Source organism: Malaya genurostris, chromosome 3 (genome assembly GCF_030247185.1).
Source record: "Malaya genurostris strain Urasoe2022 chromosome 3, Malgen_1.1, whole genome shotgun sequence".
NCBI lineage: Eukaryota > Metazoa > Arthropoda > Insecta > Diptera > Culicidae > Malaya > Malaya genurostris.
The window spans coordinates 297678619-297705356 of record NC_080572.1 but is presented as its reverse complement, the minus strand read 5'-3'; the positions used below and the strand labels follow the sequence as shown (position 1 = coordinate 297705356).

The following is a 26738-nucleotide window of genomic DNA, read 5'->3' as shown; positions in this document are numbered from 1 at the left end:
TAAATTACAGGAAGTTTACGTGAAACTGTGAATTGCTGGAATAGTGAGAACTTTTGAGTGCTAGCAGTTCATTAAATACTAGGAAACATTGGATTACAGGAAGGAAATACCGAAGTACTGGTAATTATTGGAATATTAGAAAATATAGGAATACGTTTATTGGGAATGCTTGGAATTTTTGCAATGCTTGGAATAAGCAAAATTTTTGAAAAACTGGAAATTCTTGAACCGTTAAGATCGCTTGGAATGCTGGGAAATTTTGGCGTGGCGGTAATTCTGGAAAACAATTTCGTGGAATTTTTGGAACACTGGGAAATTTACGAAGAACTGAAAATTTTTTGAATAGTGAAAAATTTTGAGTTCTGCTAGTTCTTTGAATACTTGGAAATATTGGAATACAGAAATGAAATATTAAGATTTTTTTAAGTACTTGGAGTTATTGGATTATGAGAATTTATAGGAATGCGTTTATTGAGATTGTTTGAAATTTTTACAATACTTGGAATAAAGAGAAACACTAAGAACGCTTGAAATACTGGGAATTCTAGGAATGCTGGGAAATCTTAGAGTAGCGGGAGTTCTTGAAAAACAAGAAATTTTTAAGATGCTGGGAATTTTTTAGAAGCTTGAGATTCCAGAACTACTTCGAGAAATTTTCGGAGCACTGGGGATTGTTTAAACGCAGGAAATTTACGAAGAACTGGAAATTTCTGGGATAGTGAAAAATTTTAAGTTCTAGTAGTGTTTTAAATACAAGGAAATATTGGGATAAAAGAATGAAAATCTGGAAACTTTTGAAGTACGGGAAATTTTTGGAATATGAGAAATAGGAAATCTTGGAGTAGTGAGAATTCCTGCACGGAACGACCGAAATTAGTTCTGCGCCTAATTCGTATTACTGTTTTTGGAGTTTTTTTTATTTTTAGAGAATGTGTTTAGTTGGCGAATATCTGGGACATAAACCAGCAATATTTCAATCCAACACGAAATTCTCATTGACAACTAATTTTGTTATTAAAATCAGAAAAATTGTTTCTATTTATCTATCACCATTATTACTGAAGGACAACACAAAGAAAATAAAAACGAAATGGGTTTTATTAACAAGATTATTAGCCAAAAACTCATGAGAAGTGTCAAAGCAAAACAATCTATTAAAAAGCTAAAAAGGACAGCCTTATTGCAACTGCTTGCAAATTGTTTAAATGTTTTTCGCATGTGTTACGATATATCCATATACATAAATTTCTAAAACGATTTGTAAAAATGGCGCAAACTCTTAGTGGAAAGTGTATTTATTCAGAATTTGTGCGCATTTGAAGCGATTGTGCGTAATAATGTTTTTACGCGGAACAGTGAAGTGAGTTTCAAACTACTTGTATTCGGTTTTTGTTTTCCGAGTGCTCAAAGTTTTCAGTGAGCGAGTCGATTTCGCGAAGTCGAATGAAGAAAGCAGCGATTTAGAAGAAAACTTTTCAAAAAGAAGTTAATGTTTCGTTTATGTCTTTATCTCCAATACAACATCGTATTTATACCTGCCAATATAGAAAAGACAACCGCGACTGAAATTTTTTTCGGTAGTAGTGTGCCATCTAGTGGCCAGTAGACATTACGGTGTGAACTTGTTTTCGGTGACAGAGCGTCATATAGCTGCAAATTGCAGAAACCAATTTAACCATTTATGTTGGTTGAAAACAACGTTTTATTTCTCTAATTCAACTAAAAAATTAGTTGAATGGAAATGAAGTGTGTCTTAGCTAAGAAATGACAGCACGTTTAATTGGTGAATTCAACTAAAAAATAGCCATTTCAACAAATATTTTATTATTATTAAGGGAATTAGAAATAATAATCTAAATTGGCATAGGTGAGATTTTTTCAGTTTTCTCAAAAAATAACTAACTAAAATCATAAAATCAACCAATTTTTCGCCAAAATACTGATTTCGGTCTTTCCGTGTAGTGAAGTTGACCCAAGTGGTCTAGATCGTTTTAATTTTTCGTCTTATTTCTTTCGTACGAGTTTTTATTAATATTTTGTGAAATCATTAACCATATTCGATCGTATCAAATTCGAGTGTCGTGATCTCAATGGCTGAATTTGGATGGACTTGACAATTTTTATCATTTCCATTGCTTTTCTGTTCAATCGAACCGCAGTTTTGATTACTTGATGGAAATTTTCTAGTGGTACGAGTTGAGATGCTCTTACTTGTTTTACAGAATTGATGGACTTTTTTCAAGAGAAGAATTCGTCAAGCTTACTTATTTTTCATCTCCTTTTGATGATTTTTTTATCTTGAAGGCCGTCCACTTACTTGGATCTCCAAGCATAAGCGCATAAGCAGACGATTTTGAAGCCTGTTTAACAAAAATCGTTAAATGGAATTTGAACTAACCAGTTGAATTAAACCCATAATTCTTTTAAATTTGCAATTTCGTCTTCTTCCTTTGCGACATACGATAAAACCGTGGTAAAATACTCATTGATTCGTTTTGTTTTATTCACATTTTTCAATTGAACAACATACGTAACCAAGGATATCGTCATTCTAAAATCAACAGTTTATCAACCTGGGTTGCCAGTTTCAAACGTATTTCCCAAGATCATATTCAATCCTTCGAAGAGTTGGAAAAATGGATTGCTTCATGGTTAGGTCAAAAGAGGATTCCTTTTCTCGAACCGGGATCCGCCGGAATGCCGGAATGATGGGAGAAAGTTTTCGCTAGCGACGGACAATACTTTGAATAATATATTTGTGAGCTTTTAATTTTAAAAAACTAAAACGGCGGAAGCAAAGTTGTACACCTGATACCGAGAACGCTTGGAATACTGGGAATTCTAGTAATATTAGGAAATCTTTGAATACTTGAAAACAAGACATTATTGAAATGCTGCACTTTTGTGTGAAACTGGGATTTTTTTTATACTGGGAATCATTGGAGAACGAGGTATTCTTGAAATGCTGAATTTATTAATGGTAATACTGGAAGCATTCGAAATGTTCAGAATTTTTGGAGAACGAGAAATTTTTGATATTCTGAAAATTTGAAGCAATAGTAGCAGCTCTAGGAATATTAGGAAATTCTTAGTAAAAGTTCTTACTAAGAATACTTACGGTTCTTTCAATTTTTTGAACTCTCCAATTGCTTAAAATTGTTGAGCTCCCTATCTTTTAAGGTATAAATTCTTTAGTTAATTTATTCTTTACCTAATAAATATTTTCAATTGATCGACCCTTCAATTCTTTATAAAAGAAAAAAAAATTTGCTCGAACTTGGAATTCAGATTCAAAAAGGTTACGTTTGACGGTGATTATTTCGTTGATCTGCATAATTGAAAAGTACCGAAAGCTCCTCCCCTGTCTTGATTCATAGCAATTTCTAGATTATTCGAAATCCCGAATTATTCGAAGTGGACATTTTTCAGCTACCTTCTTTTGCTGGTTTTGTATTAACATATTTGTTAGTTTAACGGATTTTCAACCACTTTTCAAGTATCGATTAAATGTTTTTATTCTTATTCATTCTTCTCGTTGGCGTCACCTAACTTGAGTTATTAGGATTTAAATTGGGTGTTCAGCCACAAGTGGTGACTTTTCAGCCCTATTATATATGATTTGGTTGTTACCAGGAGGACATCATTTGCTTCCACAATTCTGAGATTTTTGTGTAGGGAAAATTCTAAACCTACTTGTATTGTGTAATGGGGAAAAGGAACTTATATACTAACTTACTAACTAATACAGAGAGCGAATCGATTCAATTGAAGATTGCATCGATTTTTGTCGGAATTTGCTTATAATATTATGTGACATTACATCTAATGGTTCTATATTTGTGAGTCTGTGTAACTCATTTGTACTAAACCAGGGAGGACGCTTCTGAATCATTTTCAGAATTTTATTCTGAATCCTTTGAAGCGTTTTCTTCCTGGTGGAACAACAGCTTGACCAAATTGGTACCGCATAAAGCATGGCTGGTCTGAAAATTTGTTTATAAATTAACAATTTGTTTTTTAGACAGAGCTTAGAATTTCTGTTTATTAGAGGATATAAACATTTAATATATTTATTACACTTTGCCTGGATTCCTTCAATGTGATCCTTGAAAGTGAGTTTTTTGTCATACGTTAAACCTAAGTATTTAGCTTGATCAGACCATGTCAATTCCAAGCCATTCAATTTGAGAATGTGATTATTGTTTGGCTCTTGGCTTGTGAGGAAAGATAATTAATTGCGTTTTTGCTGCATTTGGTTTAATTTTCCTTTTTGACAGATAATCACTGAAAATATTTAAACTTCTTTGTAGGCGACTGCAGATCACTCTTAGATTTCTACCTGTGGCTAACAGACTTGTGTCTTCACAGAAAAGCGATTTCTGACAACCAACGGGTAGATTTGGAAGATCAGAAGTGAAAATATTATACAAGATTGGAGCTACGCTCGAACCCTGCGGAACACCGGCTCGTACGGGTAGCAATTCAGATTTACAATTCTGATAGCTAACCTGAAGAGTACGATCAGTTAAATAATTTTGAATCATTTTGATCAGATAAATAGGAAACTGGAAATCAGACATTTTTGCTATTAAACCTTTGTGCCAAACACTGTCGAATGCTTTTTCTATGTCTAGAAGAGCAACTCCAGAAGATTTATTTGCTTTTATCATGCTCGTAACTCTTACAAGTTGATGAGCAGTTAAATGTTCATGACGAAATCCAAACTGTTCTGGTAAAAAAATTGAATCTTCATTTATATGAGACATCATTCTCAACAAGATAATTTTTTCAAAAAGTTTACTGACAGAAAGTAAGCTAATTGGTCGATAACTTGATGTTTCTGCTGAGTTTTTATCAGGTTTGAGAATAGGAATTACTTTAGCGTTTTTCCATCTTTTTGGAAAGTAAGCTAATGAAAAACACTTGTTGAAAATTTTAACCAGGAGTCTCAAGGCAAACATCGGGAAGATTTTTAATAAGAATATTAAAAATTCCATCATTACCAGAATCCTTCATGTTTTTAAGTTTCCTAATAATTGACTTAATTTCATCAAAATTCGTCTCAATAATGTCATTGAGTTGAAATATGATCATATTTCAGTGAGACTTCATTTTCAATAGGACTCACAACGTTCAAATTAAAATTGTGTACACTCTCAAACTGCTGAGCAAGTTTTTGAGCTTTTTCGACATTTGTAAGAAGTATTTGATTTCCTTCCTTGAGAGCAGGAATTGGTTTCTGAGGTTTCTTAAGAAGCCTAGAAAGTTTCCAGAAAGGTTTAGAATATGGTTTAATTTGTTCAACTTCTTTAGCGAAAGTTTCATTTCGCAAAAGAGTAAATCTATGTTTAATTTCTTTTTGTAAATCCTTAACTATGTTTTTCATAGCAGGATCACGAGAACGTTGATATTGTCGTCGACGAAGATCCTTCAACCGAATGAGCAGTTGAAGATTGTCATCGATGATAGGAGAATTTAATTTAGTTTGAGCTTTGGGAACTGAAAGATTTCTTGCTTCGATAATGTAATGATTCAAATTATCAATTGCTGTATCGATGTCCGTAGAATTTTCTAAAATAGTTTCATGATCCACATGATTTTCAACGTGAGATCTGTAATCCAACCAATTAGCTCTATGATAGTTGAATATAGAACTAATTGGATTAATTATAGTTTCGTTGGAAAGTTGGAATGTTACAGGAAGATGATCTGAGTCAAAGTCAGCATGTGTAATCGGTTCACTACAAATGTGACTTTGATCTGTTAGAACCAGATCAATTGTAGACGGGTTTTTCACGGAAGAGAAACAAGTCGGACTACTTTATTTATTTTGCCTACAATTTCACTGGACATGCTTTGCATTTAAGTCCCCTATTACGAAAAATTTCGGTCGATATCGTTTTTGCAAATCACCTTTAAAGAAATTTAATTGTTCGCCGGTGCGATGGAATGGCAAATATGCTCCAGCGATGAAATAAATTCCATGAATGATTTCAACTTCGATTCCCAAGCTTCCAATAATTTTAGTATTGAAAGAAGGTAAAAATTCGATGTTTAATTTACCGTTGGACAAAAATGGCAACTCCACCACCCATTCCAGTAAACCTGTCAAATCGATTAACCACATAATGTGGATTACTTTTCAATGTGACATTTGGTTCAAGAAAAGTTTCTGTCACAATGGCAATATGGATTTTGTGAACTTTGAGAAAATTATAAAATTCATCTTCACTCGATTTCAAAGATCGAGCATTCCAATTTAAAATATTCAAATAATTATTTAACATCATTGTTAAAATTAAATTCATTATAATATTATTTGCAAATTGCCACCCGACGTCTTGCACTGTTGCTACTCTGATTTGGCACCGAACGGAAGTATATTCTTCAGATCATAATACTCGGAAATTCTTTGCTTTGCACTTTGTGTCGCTAAAAAAAGGTGCTTTCACTGACAGTTAGCATTTTTATTTCATAATTAGTTTTTTTTTGTTTTACAGATGCAAGTTGTCAAAAAACTTAAAATAATAGATAAGATTTTTCTGTAACAGCTATAACTTAAGCTAAGTTGGAATATTAATCCTGGATTGTCGACCACACTTTTTCGATTGATGCACAATCACAAATTTTAATCAGCTATGGCTGATACAGAATGAGGATTACTTTCTATTAAATTACTCAAATAATCAGATCAACACCCTCAAATGTTGTAAAAAAGTGTAAAGCTTATCAGTTGATTGCGATAGTGCAAAATCCAGTGCAACTTTGTACTAACTTTATGCAACCATCAGTCAGATCATGGTATTCTAGTACAAAGATTCGAACTAAAATGTTGTTCCAGCTGTTGCTGCTGCTATCATTTTCGTGAGTATTGTCAAAAGCCATGTCGATTTTCATTTGAACCATATCGGGTTACTTTGATTTGGCATTTCCGAGTGAAACTATTCAATGAAAACGATCAAATTGTTATGGTTATGAAACTTTCAAATTAAATCACAACCTACTTCGATCCGACAGCATTTGGCGACTGCAGTCTACGACTGCGGAAGTGCTATCTTCACCACCCCCACCGTTGATGTGCAAAAATAACGTCAAATCGCCAATCTGCACCCTTCAGGACGTACTTTTCGTAGACTTCCATGTGCCGCGGTTACCGAGTTTGGCCGGAAAGCACACGCTGCAAATTCGCAGCGGAAACATCACCCGATTTTCGAACGATTTTTCTACTGCTCTTGGTGACGATGTTAGAAAAGTGCTGCTGGGACATCTCGAGATCCGTTCGCTCTGGTTGAAACCTACCCTGCGGTACCTGAGCGCGGAAGGTAATCTCATTCATCATGTCGTCGTGGACGAGCTGCCGGACGCGGAAACCGGAGCCCAGTATCAGCTGGAACATCTGAATTTGATGAACAATCGTCTGAGTAACATCCGAATGCTTAGTAATCTTAGCCAATTGGTCGAGTTGAATTTGGATGGGAATTTAATTGATTTCGTTGAAATGGCCACTTTTAGTTCGATGAAGAACCTTAAAAAGCTGTCCTTAGCACGGAACAGAATTAGTAAAATTTCTTCCTCAAGCACAATTGAACTACCGGCACTGGAATCGCTTTCACTTGTGTCAAACAATCTAACAACCCTCGCCGTCAAGGACTGGGAAATGCCTCAGCTGATTGATCTTGCTCTCAGTCAGAATCAGCTGACCAATTTGGACGTGGAAAATTTTGGCCATTTTGTTAGTTTGGAAAAACTAGCCCTGGCAGGGAATTCGTGGTACTGTTTTTGGTTGAACAAAGCACTGAAAAGGATCCAGGAAAAATTCATCACACTAGCGGACAAGGATGCCAATTGCCCGGCTATGCCAGTGGAGGATATTTGCTGTAGCATCACGGTTTTCACCGACGACCAGCCGAGCTATGCCGATCTAGTTGCCAGGATAGAATCATTCGCGGAGTCACATAATCGGATCCGTGACGAAGTGACGAGTAGGATGGATCGGATCATCGGAGACAGCGAAAGTCAGCTGGATGCGGTGGACAAAATTGTTACCGAAAAGCAGGAACGTTGGGCAAAGATTTTTGATTCAGAAAAAGCTCGAGTGACCGAACATGATATAGAAGAATTGGGTGAAAGTATAGTCCAGGTCGAAGGTAAAATAAAACAATGGCAACGGCTCGGTGAGAACAATGCGAAAAATGCACAGGATCTGACAAAGTTGTTGTATCTGACCATGGAACTGAAAAATAAACTGGCAACGGATCTGAAATCTATTCAGAATCTGCAGGACGAAATGAAACATTACGAGATTAGTTTTAATAGTAATTTGTAATTTTATTGATGCTTGGAATAAATTCAGTTTGTTAGAATACAAAAAAAAATGATATGATTATTTGTTAGGGTTCCAATCTAATCTGCTTCTTCAGTTTACTTATCACGTAATCTTTCAGTAAGGTGAATTGGGATTGTAACTCAATCATTTTTTTGCTCTCCCGCTCTAAAGAACGTTTCAGTTCAATGATCGCAATTCCTAGCTTTCGCTGGTTTCCACTGTTCAGAAGGTTTTGTTTGTCCAGTTTTCGTATTTCGTTTTCCACGTTCGACTCTATTTCATTCAACCGCATCTTCACAGTCGTCAGAGTTTCCTGATCCGTATTATTACCGAGGGCCGCTGAGGGCACAATCTGCTCCTTCTTCAGCAAATCTTCGAGTTGCTGATGCACCCCGGATAACCGATCACTTTGTTCCGTTTCAAATTTACGTATTTTGCTGTCCAATTCCTGCAGCAGCGTGCTTTGTTTCTGTTCCAGCTGATCTAATTTTTTAAAACTTTCATCGTAGGTCGTCACATTGGCTTCGTGTTCTGCCAGACAGCAGATATTCGATGGCGAGAGTCCTTCGCAGTCTTTGTCGCTATCCTTCACGGCGACGTAGCTGGAGGTGAAATTTGCCAGTGTCTCATCGAGCCAGGTACAATACCAGGCATTGTGGGATAAAAAGATTTCGGTGAGACTAGGAAAACGATCATGCAAACCAGAAATATGCACCAGATCGTTTGAGCTGACGTCAAGACTGGTTAGGGATTCGAATTCCCAGTTCGTAACATCTAGTTTTTCTAACTTATTTCCCGCTAAGGAAATTGAATCCAACACTGGTAATGGTAAAGAGCTGGTGGCCAAGATCGTACTGATCCGATTACCGCTGATGTCCAACTTTGAGAGAGTGGTCATAGTTTCGAAGGTTTTCATATTGATCATTTCAAGATTGTTCGATTTCAGATTGAGTTCCTTCAGGCTGGACATTTTTTCGAAACCATCCAAACCGGTCAGTTGATTTTTGCTTAAATCCAAAATCTCCACTTTGTATCCATCCGTATCCGATTCAAGCCGAAACGAAGTGATCTCATTTCCTTCCAACCGAATTTCGATCAAAGCCGGATGTAGTACGAAGGTTTTAATTCCTAACATTCCAATATGCAGCTTGGTCACTGTACCAAGCTGATTGTTAAATCTTTCGTTAAACTGGTCAATTTTTCCACTTTTCAGTTGAAGAATTGTTTTGTTGCTAAGATCGGGGAGCTGGATTTCTGCAGAGTCCCCAATAATGTTAGGAATTACACATTTCGTGGATTCATCGCGTGTGCAACTGTACGATATCGCTGATGAGACACCGGCTATGGCACTTGTCTGACTTATGAAAAGCGCGAGCCCAACTAATAATAAACTGAAATTGTTAAATTGTTAAATTGAAAGTCTCATCAATCACAGACTAGAATATTTTCGGTGTGAAACTCACCAATGTTTGATCATGTTGAAAGATCAGTCCGAACACTACGAAATGAAGTCTGATACTGAATCCGAGTAGAGATCACAGTGCTGAGGATGTTGCATAATGTCTTTGTTTAGCAAATCATCCGATAGTAGAAATAGTTGGAGTCCTTTCAATAGGGATTGGTGAATGGTTTTATTTTTCATCTGTTCTCATTGACTCAAAGGAATATTCAGGGGAGTTCATTCGAAAGTATTAGCGCATAAGCGAAAACGACATCAGATAGTAGTAGGCTGTGGTGAAACTAACCCCCAGTGACGTGTTACTTTGTTCAATCCTAGACGTCGTCAAGTTTTGTTTAACCTGCAGTGAGTTTTTTTTTCGAAAAATATTTCAGCAAAAACATATTCCGTTTGAAGGTGTAGATGTATATTTAAAAAGATTGTTTATTAAGTTCATTGGCTGTTCGCTGAAGAGCAATCGAAGTAACAGAGTCAAAACCACATAATATGGAGGATGAAACCGAGGTAAAATAAATGACAATAATAACAATACATAAAATACATAAAATAGTAGTTTAGTTTAGAAGCTATATACGTAAGTAAGTTTTTCGAGGCCCATCTGAGCCAACGCCTGAGTGAAGGTACTATGGAATATTTTTTTGTTCCGATTATAGAGATTTTAACCTTAAGGGATAATTTAAATCAAAAAACACTTTTTTGCCATTTTCTACGGAGAAACAACTTAAGCATATTTATTTAAACTTTGTTTACATTCTAAAGCATTATTAAAGAATATTTAGTTGAATTTTCGTGTATTAATTTTGAAAAATAAGGCGGTAACAGAGCATTCCCCAAAACCTCTTTTGAGAATCACGTTGCGCGGTGAACACGATAACTCGGCGTAGAATTGTCTGAAATCAAAAATTTTCATAAATTTACTTAAAGTAAATCCGTCGTTCTCAAGTTATTATTTAATTTTTTAAAGCAAAAAAAAAACGCGATCTTACGCCAAATTTTCCGCCAATTTTGAGCTGAAAAACTACCATGATATGGAAATGGAAAAATTTCAAAATAGTAGGGGGGAAGGTATTTTATACCAAGAAAGTATGTTCCAAGTTTGAAAAAAAATCGGTAGATTTTGCAGGTTCACGGACTTCGAAAAATTGATTTTCAGAAAAATGCGTTTAAATGTTTTTTTTTCTCGAAAAGTGAATGTTTATCCCTTACCTCCCCCTTAAGGTCATCCGCCTATTCGGGCTAGAAAAACTTTCTGACCCTATGTGCGGGGTTGGGAATCGAACCCAGGCGGGTTGCGTGAAAGGAATCGACTTACCCATCACGTTTTACCCGTCCCCAATATGGTAAAATGTTCCATTTGACGCAGCGTTAAAGTTAAAGAAACTAGAAAACGTTGCATGCGATAATTTTCTTAAATAGAGGAAATCAAATCATATGAGTTATTTATTGGAAATTGTGAATGTTAAAAACTGTTGTAATGGTTAGATTCTTGCAGTAAAGGAGTTACGATGCGTTACTTTTAAGAAAGTTATAGGTGTTACGAAGCGTTAAATGTGTTACTTTTTAGTAAATTTACATGCGTTATTTTTTGTAAGTTATAGGTGTTACAAGGCGTTACAGAGCGTTACTTTTTTGTAAGTTCTAAGCGTTACATGCGTTAACTTTTTGTGTTATAGACTTTAGTAAGTTATGGGTGTTACACGCGTCACTTTTTGTAAGTTAAAGGCGTTACGAAGCGTTACATACTGTTTTCGTAAATTATAGACGTTACGAAGCGTTACATGCGTTTTTTTTTGTTTCATTTAAAAGATATTTTATTCAGGCCTATTTGCGTACAAGCTTTACGTGGCCGATTTAGCTGAGTTTTTACAATATTTTTTTTGTATTGGATCTCGTTGTCACCCTTTTTCTAGGGGGAGAGGAGCTTCCATTTTCCTCCTGCGAGGATTGAGGGGCACTTTGTTCGCGGTTCGTCTCGTCTTTCATCGTCGCATCGGTGGTATTTTTGTTGATTTCGTTGCTAGTTGCTGTAGCTGCGTCTTGTACATTGTTGGTTAATTGGTTGGATGGACTTTGTTCTATAGGGGATACGTTGGATGGTTTCGTTGAAAAGGATGCTTCACTGTCGTTGGTGACTGTCACAGGTGTACTGGGTTGGTGTGAAGGAAGCACCATTGTCCTTTGGTGTAGTTGTCTCCTTGTCCAGTTTATCACATGGCTTACCGTAGTGAACAGCTTTTTGGCAATATTGACATGTGGCCATCTGATTGTCATAGATAACAAGTGATTTGCACGGGATTCTTGTATCCTGACCGAATGTCACATAAGAAGGTATAGGTCTCCTCAAGCGCATGCGTAACAAACGTACGCCATTTAGAATACCGGGGAAAATTTCTTCCACTTTTCGATAGAGAGAATCTCTCCATATTGGGACATAGTTTTGCGAATATAAGGATCGATGACGCTTGAGGGAAGATCATGCACACGCACTATCTTCCATATATACTGGAATGTTATACTTAATGTTCTCGTGCTCCACATAGTGCACATTGTTATTGTCTTTTGCGAATTAAATTGCATCCAACTCTTTATAAAACTGCATGTAAACAACATTATTCGTCTTATTGCATTGAAGTAAATGCACACGTTTAATATCAAGATGCATTTGCTCCTTAAGCAAACCTTTAAGTTCTCGTATCGAAGGTCGAATTTTGCACTGCCTGAAGTCAACAACAATTGTATTCTTTCGTGTCGGCGGTAGCTTTTGTTCGTTTGGTTCACTAATTTCGAGGTCATTCTATTGTTCACTACACAATACTGTACTTGGTTTCTTCTGTCCCGAACGTAAGCGGATTTGTTTTATAGACTGACTTGGATGAGATGAGAAAGCGAACTGAGTTACATGCGTTAAGTTACAGGCGTTTGAAAGCGTTACTTTTTTGTAAGTAATAGGCGTTACGAAGCGTTACTTTTATGTGGATTAAAAATGTTACGAAGCGATACATGTGTTTCCTTTTTGGAAGTTAGAGGCGTTACGAAGCGTTACGTATTGTATTTTATAAGCGTTTCGAAGCGTTACATGCGTTACTTTTTTGTAAGTTATAGGCGTTACGAAGCGTTACATACGATATTTTTTTGTAAGTTAAAAACGTTACGAAAAGTTACTTTTTTGTTAGTTATATGTGTTATGTAGCGTTACTTTGTTGTAAGTTATAGGCGTTATGTGGCGTTACATGCGTTACTTTTCCGTGAGTTATAGAAGTTACGAAATGTTACATGAGTTATTTTTTCGTGAGTTGTATGCGTTACGAATCGTAACATGTTTTACGTTTTTGAGAGTCATAGGCATTATGAAGCGTTACAAGCGTTACTTTTTGGTATGTTATAGGCGTCACAAAGTGTTACATGCGTTACTCTTTTGTAGGTTAAAGATGTTGCGAAACGATATATTCGTTACTTTTTTGTAAGTTATAGGCGTTACGAAGCGTTACTGAGCGTTACGAAGTGTTACTTTTTTGTAAAATAAGTGTTACAAAGCGTTACACTCGTAACTTTTTTTAAGTTATAGGCGTTACGTAGCGTTATTTTTTTGTAAGTTATAGGCGTTACAAAATGTTACATGCGTTACTCTTTATGAGATATAGACGTTACGAAGCGTTACTCGTTTGTAAGTTACAAGTATTATGATGCATTATTTTTATGTAAGTTTTAGGCGTTAGTTTTTTATGAGTTGTAGGCGTTACATGTGTTAATCTTCTGTGAATTACAGGCGTTACGAAGTGTTACATGCGTTAGGTTTTTGTATGTTGGAGGCGTTACGAAGTGCTACGTGCGTTACTTTTCGGTATGTTTTAGGTGTTACAAATCGTTACATGTGTTACATTTTTAAAATGTACAAGCGTACGAGCCGCTACATCCGTTACTCTTTTGTTAGTTTTGTGTGTTAGGAAGCGTTATATGTGTTACGTTTTGTAAGTTATAGGTATTGGAAAGCGCTACAAAAGTTTTGGCATCTCAATTTGAACATATTGAAGAGTAACTTATTTGCAAAATCTACTGGAAATGTCAAATGATTAGAAATGATCCTACAACGACGCGGAATACACTGATGTCCTGGTCCCTTCCGAAAACAGAAACAGAATCGAAAAAAAAAGTTTCAGAAATATTTTGGGGCTGTTGATCCTGTTGAGAACACCCTGAGCTAGAGGTTTTGAGAGTTATGTGATGGTCAAAACTCCACTCCAGCGCAGGTCCTAGGAAACAGAACAGAGTCAAAACCACATAAAATGGAGGATGAAACTGGAGTAAAATACATGACAATAATAATAATACATAAAAGAGTACTGTAATTGTAGTTGAGTATGCTTTGGTTTGGCAAGATGCTGCAGATGAGAAAGATATCCTGCCGCTGGATCCCGCACATACTTATTTCCGGGTTAGAAAGACGAACGCAAGCGCACTTCGAGTACTTGTTTGGCTGAATCCATTATTATACACCAGAGAACGGAATGATAACCCGATAATAGACTTAATTCAGCACGAGTGTTTCGAAGCGGCACGAGTGCCTCGAAGAGCGTCTCAATGGAACGGAAAGATCACAAGGTCCGTTTTCTGGGATAGTATACTTTTGAAGGAGTACCTCCGATCAGAAAAACAGTCAGTATTAGCGTGCATTAAGGATGCGATTGTATACCGAAATGCGATTGTATACCGAACACTCTAGATTAGTTTTTACATACTCTTTAATTCTGGTTGTAAAATTGTGTTTTGAATCATTTGAACTGTAAATCTCGAAAATGGAAGACAACCCTTTTGCAGTGATTCGATTCGATCAGATAATTTGTATGTCTAAAGTAGGTGGTCTACAATGTTGCAACTGCAACAAAATAACGGTACCGATAACCTACGAGATTGGTCTATCAACAAGTTCAAATCTAAGTCATTATCGAACACCTCAACGAAGTCAGTGTTCGTTCAATTCAGCAACAGCCTAGTCATGAAAGTGTTCTATTTTTTACTGTAAGTACTGTGTTTCGAACGTTTGCTTTACTTTAACCGAATTTCAATCCCAAATCAGAATCATTTGGTTGGTAACTGGATTCGCCCACGGCTCTAAATACGAATGTAGTTCACGGAAGCCTTGCACCATTCGAGATGTAGTTCTGGTATCGGAAGTGGATTTGCAGGAGGTCATCCTTCCCGACATCAGTGACCCACTGATCATCGCATCCGGAAATATTCCACACTTCACCCGACAACTGGCAGAGAAATTGGATCGCATCGTGGATCTGACGATCAACCGTGTGGAGTGCGAAACGTTGTTCATACGACCGGAAATGATCCACCTGGAGGCGACCAACAACCGAATCCGATCACTTCTGGTTGATGACAGCGTGGTGGAACGTGGTTACGGTTTGATTTCGTTGAATTTAACCAACAATGCTCTGATCGATGTCGACGTGGTGTCCCGATTTACGAAGTTACGTTTGTTGACCCTGGACGGGAACGAACTGGAGCTTCTGTCGATGGATTCCTTTGCCCGGCTGTCGGATCTACGGCAACTTTCGATCGCAAACAATAAACTGCACACCGTTGAAACCAGTGGACAGTTTCAGCTGGATAAGCTGCAGTATTTGTCATTGGCTGGAAATCAATTGTTTGAGTTGAATGTTGAAAAGTGGGAACTCGCTTCACTCGGGGAACTCGACTTAGCCAACAATAAACTGTACCTGATCGGTGGCAGTTTGGAGCAATTCAAACGGCTTAAAGCGGCCAGGATCGCCGGAAATTACTGGAAGTGCGAACAGTTAATGATCATGTTTCGACTTTCGTCGGCGGTGCTGAGTGATAAGGATTCCCCGGATCGGTGCAACATTGAGGGCCTGACAGTCGTTCATGGCATTTGTTGTGAAAAGGATGCTCTAAAAATTTTAGCTGGTTCCGAACCGGATTTGTTCAGTGACAAGTGGGACCAACTACAGAACTTGAGTCAAGTTGTTCAAGAGATCAGTGTCGCATTTGACGAGCATAGGAAGGAGGCTGACAAGGAAGCAGTCACCAAAGAATCTAGCGTAGAGAAGCGATTTGCGATGATAGAAGATCAAATTAAGAAACTCGACAAGCAGATTGCCGAGAAAGAATCTCAAGTGGCATTGAATGAGACAAACGAATTAAAGAGCATTCTTACCTTCCATCGGAACGATATCTCAGGAATAGCGAAAAAACAGTCGGAACTAAGTGATGAATTGGAAAGTGTGGTCGATCGACTCAACTCGATGCGGGAAACTTTGGAGACGAGGTTTACGGCGCTGACCGAATTCGTAGAGAAGACCAATAAGATGGGAACAGTTGTCACAAGTGGAAGCAAACCGGAACAGCTGTCACAAGTGGAAGCAAAGATCAAACAGCTGGAAAATCAACAGTTGAAGTATCATTTGTCCAGTGTAGATCTGAAAAGTCAGATCAATACGGAACGCGGGCGGGTCAACGATGTTCTGAAGCAGTTCCACACGATGACTCGAGAGACGGAACTTTTGCGAAATCAAGTTAATCTGGCACAAGAACGAATCAGTATGATGACAAGGATTCTCGATGAAATAGCCATCATTGACGAGTGAGTAGAATAGATTAAACACATTTCAAAAAACAACTGAACTTAAATTCTAATAATTTCATCCGAAAAACTACAACTCATTCCGGCAGAAGGTCTCCATTCGATCGACTTTTTGCTGCAACTCATTGTACTTGTGGGTTTGCTTCCGTTGAGACTCTTCCAAAGTTTCCAGCTTATGCCGTTGTTTCCCTAGCTGATCGTGCAGATCATCCACTACGGCAGTTCGGCTAATTAGCAACATCATCGGATCGGGTGAAGCTCCCTCAACGGAGCAGCAAAGCTCGGAAAACAGTGTTCCGTCGTCGCAGTCTCGATCGGTTTGGGTGTGCTGAATTCCACGTGCCTCCAACCGATCAACCATTTTGCTAAGCCAACCACAGTTCCATTCGTTTTCGTACAGCTCCAGTGTGCGTAGTGCCGGAAATTCCTCCAGAAATGTAAACAAAAACCCCAGATCGTAGTCACCTAAATCCAGTGTTTTCAGAGCGGACATTTTCCACAGCCCAGTGTCGAGATATGTCAACTTGTTGTGCTGAACAAAAAGTGCTTCCAGGCTAGGCAAAACAACGGAACGTTTCGAGTCGATTGCCGTCAGTTGATTCCGATGAAGAGTAAGAATCTTCAAGCTCTTCATCGCTGCGAACGTGTCCATCACCAACGTTTCCAGCAGATTATCATTGAGATACAGTTGTTCCAGTTCGGTCAGCACCCGCAAGGCACTGATGTTAGTGAGCATGTTTTGATAGAGATGCAGATTGCGTAACTGCAGACCTTCGGATGCTTCCAAGTCCGAAATGTGATTGTAGCTAGCGAACAGAGTCGTCAGTTGGTCACATTTCGCCAGCTGGAGACGTTCGATCTTCAAATGATGGATCATGAGATTTTCCACTGCCGGCAGCTGCCGGAACTGGTCTTCGCCGAACCGGGATATGGTGCTGTTTTGAATGAGCAGTGATGTTTCGTTCGATGGGAAGATGGAATCGGCAAACGAATCCGCCGTCACGTTTTCAACGACGCAATAGCTTTTGAGTCGTTCGACACACCGGTACTCGATCGCGACCAGTGCTGGCACGAAAGACGCTAACACGGTTAGGCTGAAAGTTGAAAGTTTTTTTTTTGTAGTCTAGCTTCAATATTTTATTTTGCTGATACGTACAGTAAGAGAAATTTGCCTGTTTTATGCATTTTGCACTTAATATGCGTCCTGATTGAATTACTGAATGACGAATGAGCGGTTGCCCTGCGTTATCAAGGGAAGTTACCGCTTATCACTGATGTGCATCAGCTTGTTGAGTAGTTTGAATAATGAAACTAGGATGTTTTACTAGTATGTGAAACTGATGCTGTAATCATGATCACGAGATTTTACATAGTTGGTAAATGTCTCGTATTTTTGGACAGAGTTATCAATCACAGGCGGTTAAAATCAAAAAGGAGAAACTACGCATCTTAGTGTAAGTGAGATGAATATTGCTGTAGCAGTGTGGGTAACAATAGGAACACGTGTTCGCTTCTATTCGATCTAGTTTGCATTAAATCAAAGTATGCTGTCTTTCGAGCTCAAATTGACATTATAGCAACTATAGCTAGCCACTCCATTCTGCATTGTTCACAGAGAAGCAAAGAATGAATGAGGAAAGGACGATACTTTACGGAAGGGGAAGGTTGTTTGGGCAGGGATCGGTCTAGGATTCACTCTTAATAAGCGAACTTGTAATTTTTATATTTTTTTTATATTTAAACTTCGAGTTTTGATACGGTAGAATCAACTACGTTTGGTCATAAATGACAGGGACATGCGTAGCATTTCATTATGGTGTACGGTTACCGCTCGCATATTTTTTTTACAAAAAAAACAGTGCATTTTACAGTACGCATTTTTCTAAAAATAGTGAAAAAAAAACAGAAGCAAATAAATTTGATCAACATCTTACAAGGAAAACAGATTGGAAATATGACATGCGAATACAACTGATGTAATGAAAATCTCGAAAAAGCCACCGCAGCGGCGGGACTCGAACACGTAGTTTTAGCTCCTTTAAGGGTTAAATCGTTTTGCCATTTAAACTATCCTGCATGTGAAACACACGAAGAAACAGTCTAATTGAACAGAAGAACCGAGCATGTTCAGCTTCATTTGTAGTCATTTCTCTATAGTAACCTCTCCGCCAGTTGTTTCATTCCTCAATTAGACTGTTTTTCATGTGTTTCAGTTGCAGGGTAGCTTCCCAAGTAGCAAATGTAACTTATTGAACTTTCAAGATGTTTTACAATTGATTTAGAAATGTTATTTATGTTAGATATGTTTAGAAATATATATTAAAATTGGTTGTGCAACTTATCACTGTTAAGGTTCACAATACTACCGAAAAAATCACTGTAGAACAACTTTAAGTACATCAATTGTGCAGTAAATCACCAACTTGTTAATGTTTCACTAGAAGCTCTACAAAAAATTTCACATCGTCATGTAAAACGGGAGTAACTATAGCAATTGTGCAACTTATCAAAAACTTTCCAAACGGCTGTCATAATTGTAGCGGACACAATATACGTCGAAATTGCTATAAATCTCTTGTGGAAAAAAAATTAGTGAAATGATTGATGCTCTCCGCAAGGCAAAATATCTTTATATGCTGTAAAAAATATATTTCTGCAGAGTCCGCATTGTTTTGGCTGCCTCATGAATTTTTAGATCAGTGTGCGCTGTTTTCTTCAGTTTTAGAAAAACATTTATATAAAATTCAAAACTTGCAAAAAAGTTGTGCAAGATTTATCTGTTTGACTTGAACACAAAACTAAATAAAGACATAAATTAGTATCATAAAAGTTTCAGGAATACAGAGTTACATACGCAATGAAAACAATAATCAATCAGATAATTTGTATTCGGTTTTCTTCTCGCGAAAAAAAAATAAGCAGACCTGACATCACTTTTCAAAGATATTGAACGAAAAGTTAATGTCAGCATAGTTACTCCCATAGTTATATATTACCGCTTGTGCAACTTGTTTTTGCAACTCCAGCACACGGACTTGCCAAAATAATATCTACAGTGCGTATCACAAAAGTCGGGCCCTCTAAGATAAATGACTATACTGCATTGTTGTTTAATTCAACTAGAAGATTAAATCTGGTAAAAAACAAAACGTAGAGCATTTCTTTCCGAAATATTAACATGTTAATGTTTACTGTTATTTAGATAATATATGTCATTACGTTGGGTGAACCATTTTCTATTCAACTCACTGTTACAATCGATGCCATATTGGAAAATATTCAAGAAAAAATCATTTCGAGATTTTTCAGGTTTAATTACACATTAGTTTGATCAAAACCGTCTGAGAATTTTAAAAAATGTTTGAATACACGTATTTTAAACACCATTCCGAAAATTCTCATTAAAAATAATAGACTGTTATTTTCACAGAAATTTGTGTACAATCATCAAAACACGTTAATTCAAAGGCGCTTGAAAATTTCGGGCGTACGAATACATGTTTCACCATAAAAATGCAGTTCGTTGTCGATTTTTCATTTACAAAAACACGAAAGATTAATTCTACAATATGTAGCATTATCATTTTTCATGTGCTGATTATTTTACAAGATCCATGTTTGTGTTGAAAGAAGTTGTATCGAAAATCAAATGTGAAACTTATTTATTAGAAATTATGTTGGTTATGTTTTTGTAAACGTCATTCCATTTCTTGTTTATACTACTTCGTAATAATGGATGAACTTGAAAGTATGTTGCACAACACAGAAAAATTGCGTTTTTTCCATAACACGATAGTTACTAGAATAGTGATATAAACTAACTTGATAAATTGCACAATCAGTAGAAAAATACAGGACAGCAACTTAACATGCTACTTGGGTTAATTGGCGAAACGATTTAACCGGATAGGAGCTGGTTTGAGTTCCGTCTCTGCATGAGTGTTTTTTTGCGTTAAAAGCAAATAATTATCAAATGATTAGTTTTCATAATATCAATTATTTTTATTTCCTTTCTAGGGCATTTTTAGGTTCGACAAAAACTAAAATAATTCACGAATTTTTCATCAAACAAATTTTGAGAAGCGTATGATTCTTCTTTGTAGAGACATTTTTCTTTTCAATCATCAAAATTTCGCTAAATTTTTGTGACAAGTATGATTAATGAAAAAACTACGTGTTGTCACTTTCGTTTTTTGATGTTTTGTACTACCACAAATCGAAATTCGAGGCGTTAAAGATTTAAAATTTAAATTTTTAGTGTAAAAAATACAGTACGTTTCAGTGTTAAAATACAGTACGCAGTATTTGGGTCGAAAATACAGTACAATGCTGTAGAATACAGTATGGATACGAATGTTATGTACGGTGTTTGCACTTGTTTTACGTTGTGATTAAAAAAGTTTATTTTATACTGGAACTTACTTGTAAGTCTGTATTTTCGAGAGGGGGTCACTCGCTTTTCAAAGAGATTTCATGATCTTTTCACCACACCTAGTGGTGTGATATTGTCTACACACAAAAAAAATGAATTTTACAGGTGACTTAATCCCTCATATGATGTAATTCATGAAGACCTAATTTGTCAAATGACGGAAAAATTCATTTGTAATGACTTAATTATAGATGTTAGAACTTGCGTTCTGCTAGCAGGTGCAACTAGGATGCAGGCTTCTGTGGCTCAGTCGATTAACAGACGTACCTGTGATACAATGTTTCTCGGTTCAAGACGCGGCGGCTGCCTTTCAGTATTCTGTTTTTTTATTTCTATGAATTTCATGTCATGGAGTTTTAGACACAATATTAAATATTCTTCCATGTTTTTTTAAGTGTGTATGTTTTGTCAGTCACACAGTCCCATTAAAACATTTTTTTTACTAAGATGATTTCTAACACGAATTTGCGGTCAATTGTTGGAACATTGATTTGAGTTGATAGCCTAATTTTTTGAGAAGACGTTTCAGATAATTTCAGAAAATTTCAACATATTTCGCATGAAAATAGAATTTTCTTTAAGGAACATTCTATAAGATGCTCTAAGCATTAATTAAAAAGGTTAACACTTGGATCAATAAGTCCCGAGACTAACAATGGAAACAAAATTTTTTTGCCAATTTTTTTTTATTCATCAACATAATCACCTTTTAGGGTGATACAATGGTTCCAACGTTTTTCCAATTTTTCAATACCATGTTTATAAAAAAATTTATGTTTCGCTTCAAAATAAGCTTCAGTTTCAGCGATGACCTCCTCATTTGAGCAAAATCTTTTTCCCTGGAGCATTTTTTTTTAAGATCAGCAAAGAGTCTGTAGTCACTTGGTGCTAAATCTGGCGAGTATGGGGGGTGGGGAAGCAGATCAAAGCCCAATTCGTTCAATTTCGCCATTGTTTTCATCGACTTGTGGCAGGCTGTTTTTGTTCCATCGAAAGCAATCGCGGCACTCACTTGGAAAAAACCTTTTTCATGCTCTATTTTTCATGAAGGATAGTAAATACACTTCCATACGATATCTGTGTCATCTCAGCAATCTCACGGAGCTTCACTTTACGATCTTTCATTATAATTTTTGTCACTTCACTCATATTTTCCGGTGTAACGGCTTCCACAGGTCTACCCGAGCGTTCCGCGTCATTTGTGTCGGTACGACCACGTTTAAACTCGGCGAACCACCGACAAATCGTTGCTTTTGATGGACAAGAGTCCGGATAACATTTTTCAATCCATTGTTTCGCTTGCAGGGTGGTTTTACCCATTAAAAACAATGTTTTATCAAAACACGAAACTCGTTTTTTTCCATTTTTTAAACAAACTACAAAACGACTTTACTCCAACCTCGATAACTCAGCTGTTTCTGGTCGGATCGACTTAAAATTTTGACCCGTTTCAAGCAAAGTTTAGTACTCTCTCTCTCCATGTGTTACAGAACATTACAGTGAAAGATTTTATGAAATTTTCTAAAATTTATGTACGATTTGAGAATATTTCAAGAACATTTCCAAAGATCTCAGAAGATTCAAGTAGACTTTAGAAGATTTCAGAAATCTTAAAAATAAAATTCAAGAGATTTCAGAAGATTTTAGAAAAAAAAAATCAATTCAAGAATTGATTCAAAATAAATCAGTACGATTTAAATTTTGCTTCAAATAAGAGTTTTAAAGATTTCAACCGTATTTCGCCGTGAAAAAATTTTTAAGGAGCATTTAAGCGCTGCACAGTAGTTCAAAAACCCAACTTTACTCTCTTTATTGATAACACGTTAAAAACGTGCTTTTCGATGTACAGTATTTTCAGCAAAGTTGCTCAGGATGATAGGCGCCATCTTTCGAAAGTTTTACTGATACTGTATCTCGAAAACACAGGTTTTTATCGTGTTATCTATGTAGATTTTTGAACCACTGTCCAGTACTTAAACGCTCCTTAATATTTTGAGGCAAAATTCGGTTTAAATGTCTAGAAATATTCAAAAATATAAATTGAAATTCCGTTTATTGCATTGATCGTTTTTTTTCCAAAATCATCTGGAATCTCTTGATTTTTTTTAAGATTTCTGAAATCTTCCAAAGTCTACTTGAATCTTCTAAAATCTTTGGAAATGTTCTTAAAATATTCTCAAATCGTTCAAAAATTTTAGAAAATTTCATAAAATCTTTCACTGCAATGTTAGAGCCAGATCCATCTGGAATCCTATAGAATCTTCTTTAAAGACAATTCTATTTTCATGCGAAATACGTTAAGGTTTTCTGAAATTATATGAAACGTCTTCAGCAATCATTGGAATTGGAAATTTTCTGAATTCTATTGCAATTTTCGGAAACTGGAATCTAGTGAATTTCTCTGATATCTTCTACAATATGTTTTGTTCTGAAGCCGGATTAATCTTTGTCTAGAAAAACATCCTTCGGTGAGCTTTGGAAATCTTATGAAAACTTGTTCAAAATGCATTCAAAATGAAATCTTTTAAAATAATTTATTTGTTCTATTTTCTACTGGAATTTATGAAATAATTTTAGTACTTGCTTAACGTAAAATTCATAATAAGTCTTCTAGAATGAATAAATCTTATAAAATCTTTTTAGTCTAATTAAAACTTTTAAAACCTTCAGAAATCTTCTGGAACATTCTGAAATATTCTATATCTAGAATCTAGAATCCCCTAAAATCTTCTCTCATTACACATAAATCTGTTGAAATAATCAACTCATTACTAGCCTCACAATATTATTTTACCGATTAGTCGAGTTCCAATCAACGAACTGTGATAAAATCGGATACAATATCTTCCGCAGAAAAATTTATTTGAATAGTGACGCGAAAATTCGAAGCGAATGCACCTATTTTCATCGTACCCTCAAAACCAATCTATTCAACAGTTACAGCAGATCTCATTCTAACTAATTCTAAAATTCTAAAGACTACTGGAGCCGTGATCGTACTACTAAAATCTTCCGAAACCTTCTAAAATATTGTTTAAAGTTAAATCAATGCAATAGAAGCGAAATTCAAACCCATCTGAAATGTTCTGGGATCTACTGAAATCAACAGGAACAACATCTTCTATCGCGAAATGGCTTTCGGCGAAATGGCCCTGATCCGTTTCCGTTAATACATTAAGCACATACTTCATTTCAAATTCCAAATTGAACTGCCATCTCCACCTCGGTAAAATAACCTCAAAGTGTTGCATAAATAATGTAGACTTTCCTTCTGCTTAGCGGTTTAAAATAAACAGTTTAGGTGGAGTTGGCAGTTCATTTTGAACTATCAACAAAGGCGACACATGAAGAAATCGGTTCTGAGTTCTGGTTTAAATAAACCTTTGAACAGTAAAAGTAGAATCGTAATCCCTTTGAAATCTTCTTAAATCTTCTACAGCCTTCTGAAACCTTTCGCTGCAATCTTCTACAGTGATCGCCTGAAACCTTGTTTAATATTCAACTAAAACAATAACAGCAAAATACAAATTCTATTGACATTTTCCAAAATCATAAGAAATCAAATCTTCTAAGATTGTTATTGTCTGCTGAAGTCTTCTGAAACCTTGGTTAAAGTAGAACAACAAAAAGAATTATTGTTATTGTAAGTTTATTTCACCTCGACTTTAACCGTATGGTCTTTCGCCGAAAAACTTTAATTGTAATAAATACGTCAAATTTATCTCTAACATGCCAATTCTGGTTGTTTGAATAATCCAACGCAAAACATTAACATTACATAAGAACCCATAACTCACCAACATATGCGGATACAACTTGCAGCTCAAAGCCACCGTCCGCATCACGTTTTGCATCACAAGCAGAAGCATCTGCTATTCCACCGGTGATGGTGGAGGCCCGGTTTTTCCTTCGCGGTGGTACATCTGGTCTGCCAAAGTAATCCGGTTCTTGATCCCCGGCTGGGGTGGGTTGACGAACCCGGAGTACACTGAGATGTGACACTTTGCCGGTTGGATTCGCGGGGGACGGAACCGGATTCGATGCACATGGCACCCGACTGTTTCTCACAACTGCCGGTGAACCACTGGAACCATCCGGGATCGCGGAATTTTCGTAGTACGGTTCCACTTCCACTGCCGATTGTTGGCTGGCCTGTTCATGACGATCGACTATGTACAGCTGGGATGACGAACTTATGAACACTTCCCCGACGGCACGGGGTCTTCTCTTGCGCGGCACGGTTGACGTGTTCGGCAAACCCAGAGCCATGTTTCACATTTTTTCGACACTTTTTGGCACACTATTTCAGAGCAGTTTTGCTCATCTGTAAGGTTTCAGTCATTTCCGTTGTTCACCAACTGGCAGAGTATAGAATTTCATTGCCTAATTAAAGTGACGAGTTTCCTACGGTTCGCTTTGTAATGGTTGAAGATTGAGAAGGAAACATGTAGACCCCTTTGTCACTGCCCTTTCCGTTCAACTCTGATTAGCAAGTGGTTAGGTTTCATAACGCTTAGCATGCATACAAATCAAAGTGGCAGACTCACGGAATTGTGAACTACTAACAACGGTCAAATGGAGCTCTCGAAACACGAAAGAAATCCAGAATGTTTAACAGCGTTCAACGCTTAACGTTGCCTAATTGAACCATTCGACTTGTGTTAGTACGTTTCTTGAAAGTAATAAAGCTGGTTATGGTTCCTGAATGAAATGAACGCGAACATGAAGCAAGGTGACCTCCAAGAGCAACCCCGCCGAGTGTGGGATGAAAATAAAGCTTCTCTGCCGGAGAACAATGTGATCGCGTTGGCCAAGCCAAAAACGTCGTCAACTAAAGCACGCACCAACACGCGCACGTTGTGGGCAGCGGCCATCTTTGATGAATATGTTAATCGCTTTACGGAGCGATTCACTGCGTTTGAAGATGACTGTTGAAGTTCGGCCATGGCCTACGATGATTGCATCGAGGATAGGCAGTTTAACAAACGATGATGTCGTCGGTGCTAGATTAGTAAGAACCTTTATGATTATGAATTTATTGGAGGATATTTTTTAAGTTGAGATATACAATAGTCGGTTAAATATTATTCTCTTTTAGTTTTCCGTTTTCTTGACATTCTCATTGAGATAGGTTGTACTATCATTGTATAAATTTACTTTTCAACTTAGACCCGAAGGACCTAGTTTCATATACCAATTGTTTCAGTTTCAGGTCTCATTGTTTGCTAGATTTTTTTTTGAAGTTTATTCTACCTGATCCGATGTTCGAAACCGAAAATTCAATTCTGATTTTAAGCAATTCTAAGGTCATGGTAATTGATGGTCCAGGAAACTCACTTCGGTTATGTAGCCTTTGTCTCAGGATGTATCGGAAGCAGTGGTCAAAAACCAGCCTATATCGATTTCTTCTGCGTAATGAGTAAGGAATCCTTAAAACTATACGTGGATTGGAGCTGATTTTTTTTGTTAAATAATTTATTTCAAAGTTCATCATGCTAATAGAAATGGGATTATCATACGTTTTTTTGTGTCCCTCATTTGAGAACGAATTCGAAGGGGCCGGGGTCCACTAGGAGATTGATAGTACCTTTCATCTTTTTCCGGACAGGACCAGCCTAGACTCCGCCGTACGAAATCCAGTGAAAAAAAACCTAACCAAATATATATCCACTCGGTTCTTGCTTCCATGTCGTAGAATTTTCCCCTCATTTTTCGACAATATTCTAGCTTCTGAGAATTTATTTCTTTTGGAATTTTTTGCTTCTTTTGTGTTATTATTATAAATTGAATAAATAACAGAGATAACATAGATCGGTATATTGAATAAATAGTTGGATAATACTTTTTTGTTTGATAAAGTAATATTTTTTCTCGGTAGCCGGCTGCCCAGATCAACCAATACAATTAATAT

General features: G+C 36.7%; 5 protein-coding genes across 6 annotated transcripts in view; 2 read left to right on the top strand and 3 right to left on the bottom strand.

Annotated features, from left to right (window-relative positions):
* Positions 1-26738, bottom strand: part of LOC131438610 (uncharacterized) — a 225143-nt gene that overhangs the window by 18836 nt on the left and 179569 nt on the right. The window lies entirely within an intron of this gene.
* On the top strand, positions 6775-8369 carry LOC131438612 (uncharacterized). The gene is made up of 2 exons (XM_058608740.1): positions 6775-6864; positions 7018-8369. The coding sequence occupies exons 1-2, from the start codon at positions 6779-6781 to the stop codon at positions 8324-8326; spliced, it is 1395 nt and encodes a 464-aa protein (XP_058464723.1). The 5' UTR covers positions 6775-6778; the 3' UTR covers positions 8327-8369.
* LOC131438613 (leucine-rich repeat transmembrane protein FLRT3-like) lies at positions 8304-14010 on the bottom strand. Its single transcript, XM_058608741.1, has 2 exons — positions 9790-14010; positions 8304-9717 (listed from the first exon to the last, which is right to left on the bottom strand). Exons 1-2 carry the CDS (start codon positions 9801-9803, stop codon positions 8391-8393), a joined length of 1341 nt encoding a protein of 446 aa, XP_058464724.1. The 5' UTR covers positions 9804-14010; the 3' UTR covers positions 8304-8390.
* Positions 14737-16436, top strand: LOC131438611 (uncharacterized). The gene is made up of 2 exons (XM_058608739.1): positions 14737-14801; positions 14860-16436. Exons 1-2 carry the CDS (start codon positions 14779-14781, stop codon positions 16397-16399), a joined length of 1563 nt encoding a protein of 520 aa, XP_058464722.1. The 5' UTR covers positions 14737-14778; the 3' UTR covers positions 16400-16436.
* LOC131438614 (podocan-like protein 1) lies at positions 16402-17631 on the bottom strand. Its single transcript, XM_058608742.1, has 2 exons — positions 17552-17631; positions 16402-17489 (listed from the first exon to the last, which is right to left on the bottom strand). Exons 1-2 carry the CDS (start codon positions 17578-17580, stop codon positions 16466-16468), a joined length of 1053 nt encoding a protein of 350 aa, XP_058464725.1. The 5' UTR covers positions 17581-17631; the 3' UTR covers positions 16402-16465.

Excerpts from the sequence above, each read along its gene's own strand:
- LOC131438611 (XM_058608739.1), top strand. The coding sequence starts at position 14,779 with ATGAAAGTGTTCTATTTTTTACT. Across the intron at positions 14,802-14,859 it reads AAAGTGTTCTATTTTTTACT|AATCATTTGGTTGGTAACTG; the intron begins GTAAGTACTGTG and ends ATCCCAAATCAG.
- LOC131438614 (XM_058608742.1), bottom strand. The coding sequence starts at position 17,580 with ATGCATAAAACAGGCAAATTTCTCTTACT. Across the intron at positions 17,490-17,551 it reads ACAGGCAAATTTCTCTTACT|CCTAACCGTGTTAGCGTCTT; the intron begins GTACGTATCAGC and ends TTCAACTTTCAG.
- LOC131438612 (XM_058608740.1), top strand. The coding sequence starts at position 6,779 with ATGCAACCATCAGTCAGATCATGGTATTCTAGTACAAAGATTCGAACT. Across the intron at positions 6,865-7,017 it reads TTGCTGCTGCTATCATTTTC|CATTTGGCGACTGCAGTCTA; the intron begins GTGAGTATTGTC and ends TCGATCCGACAG.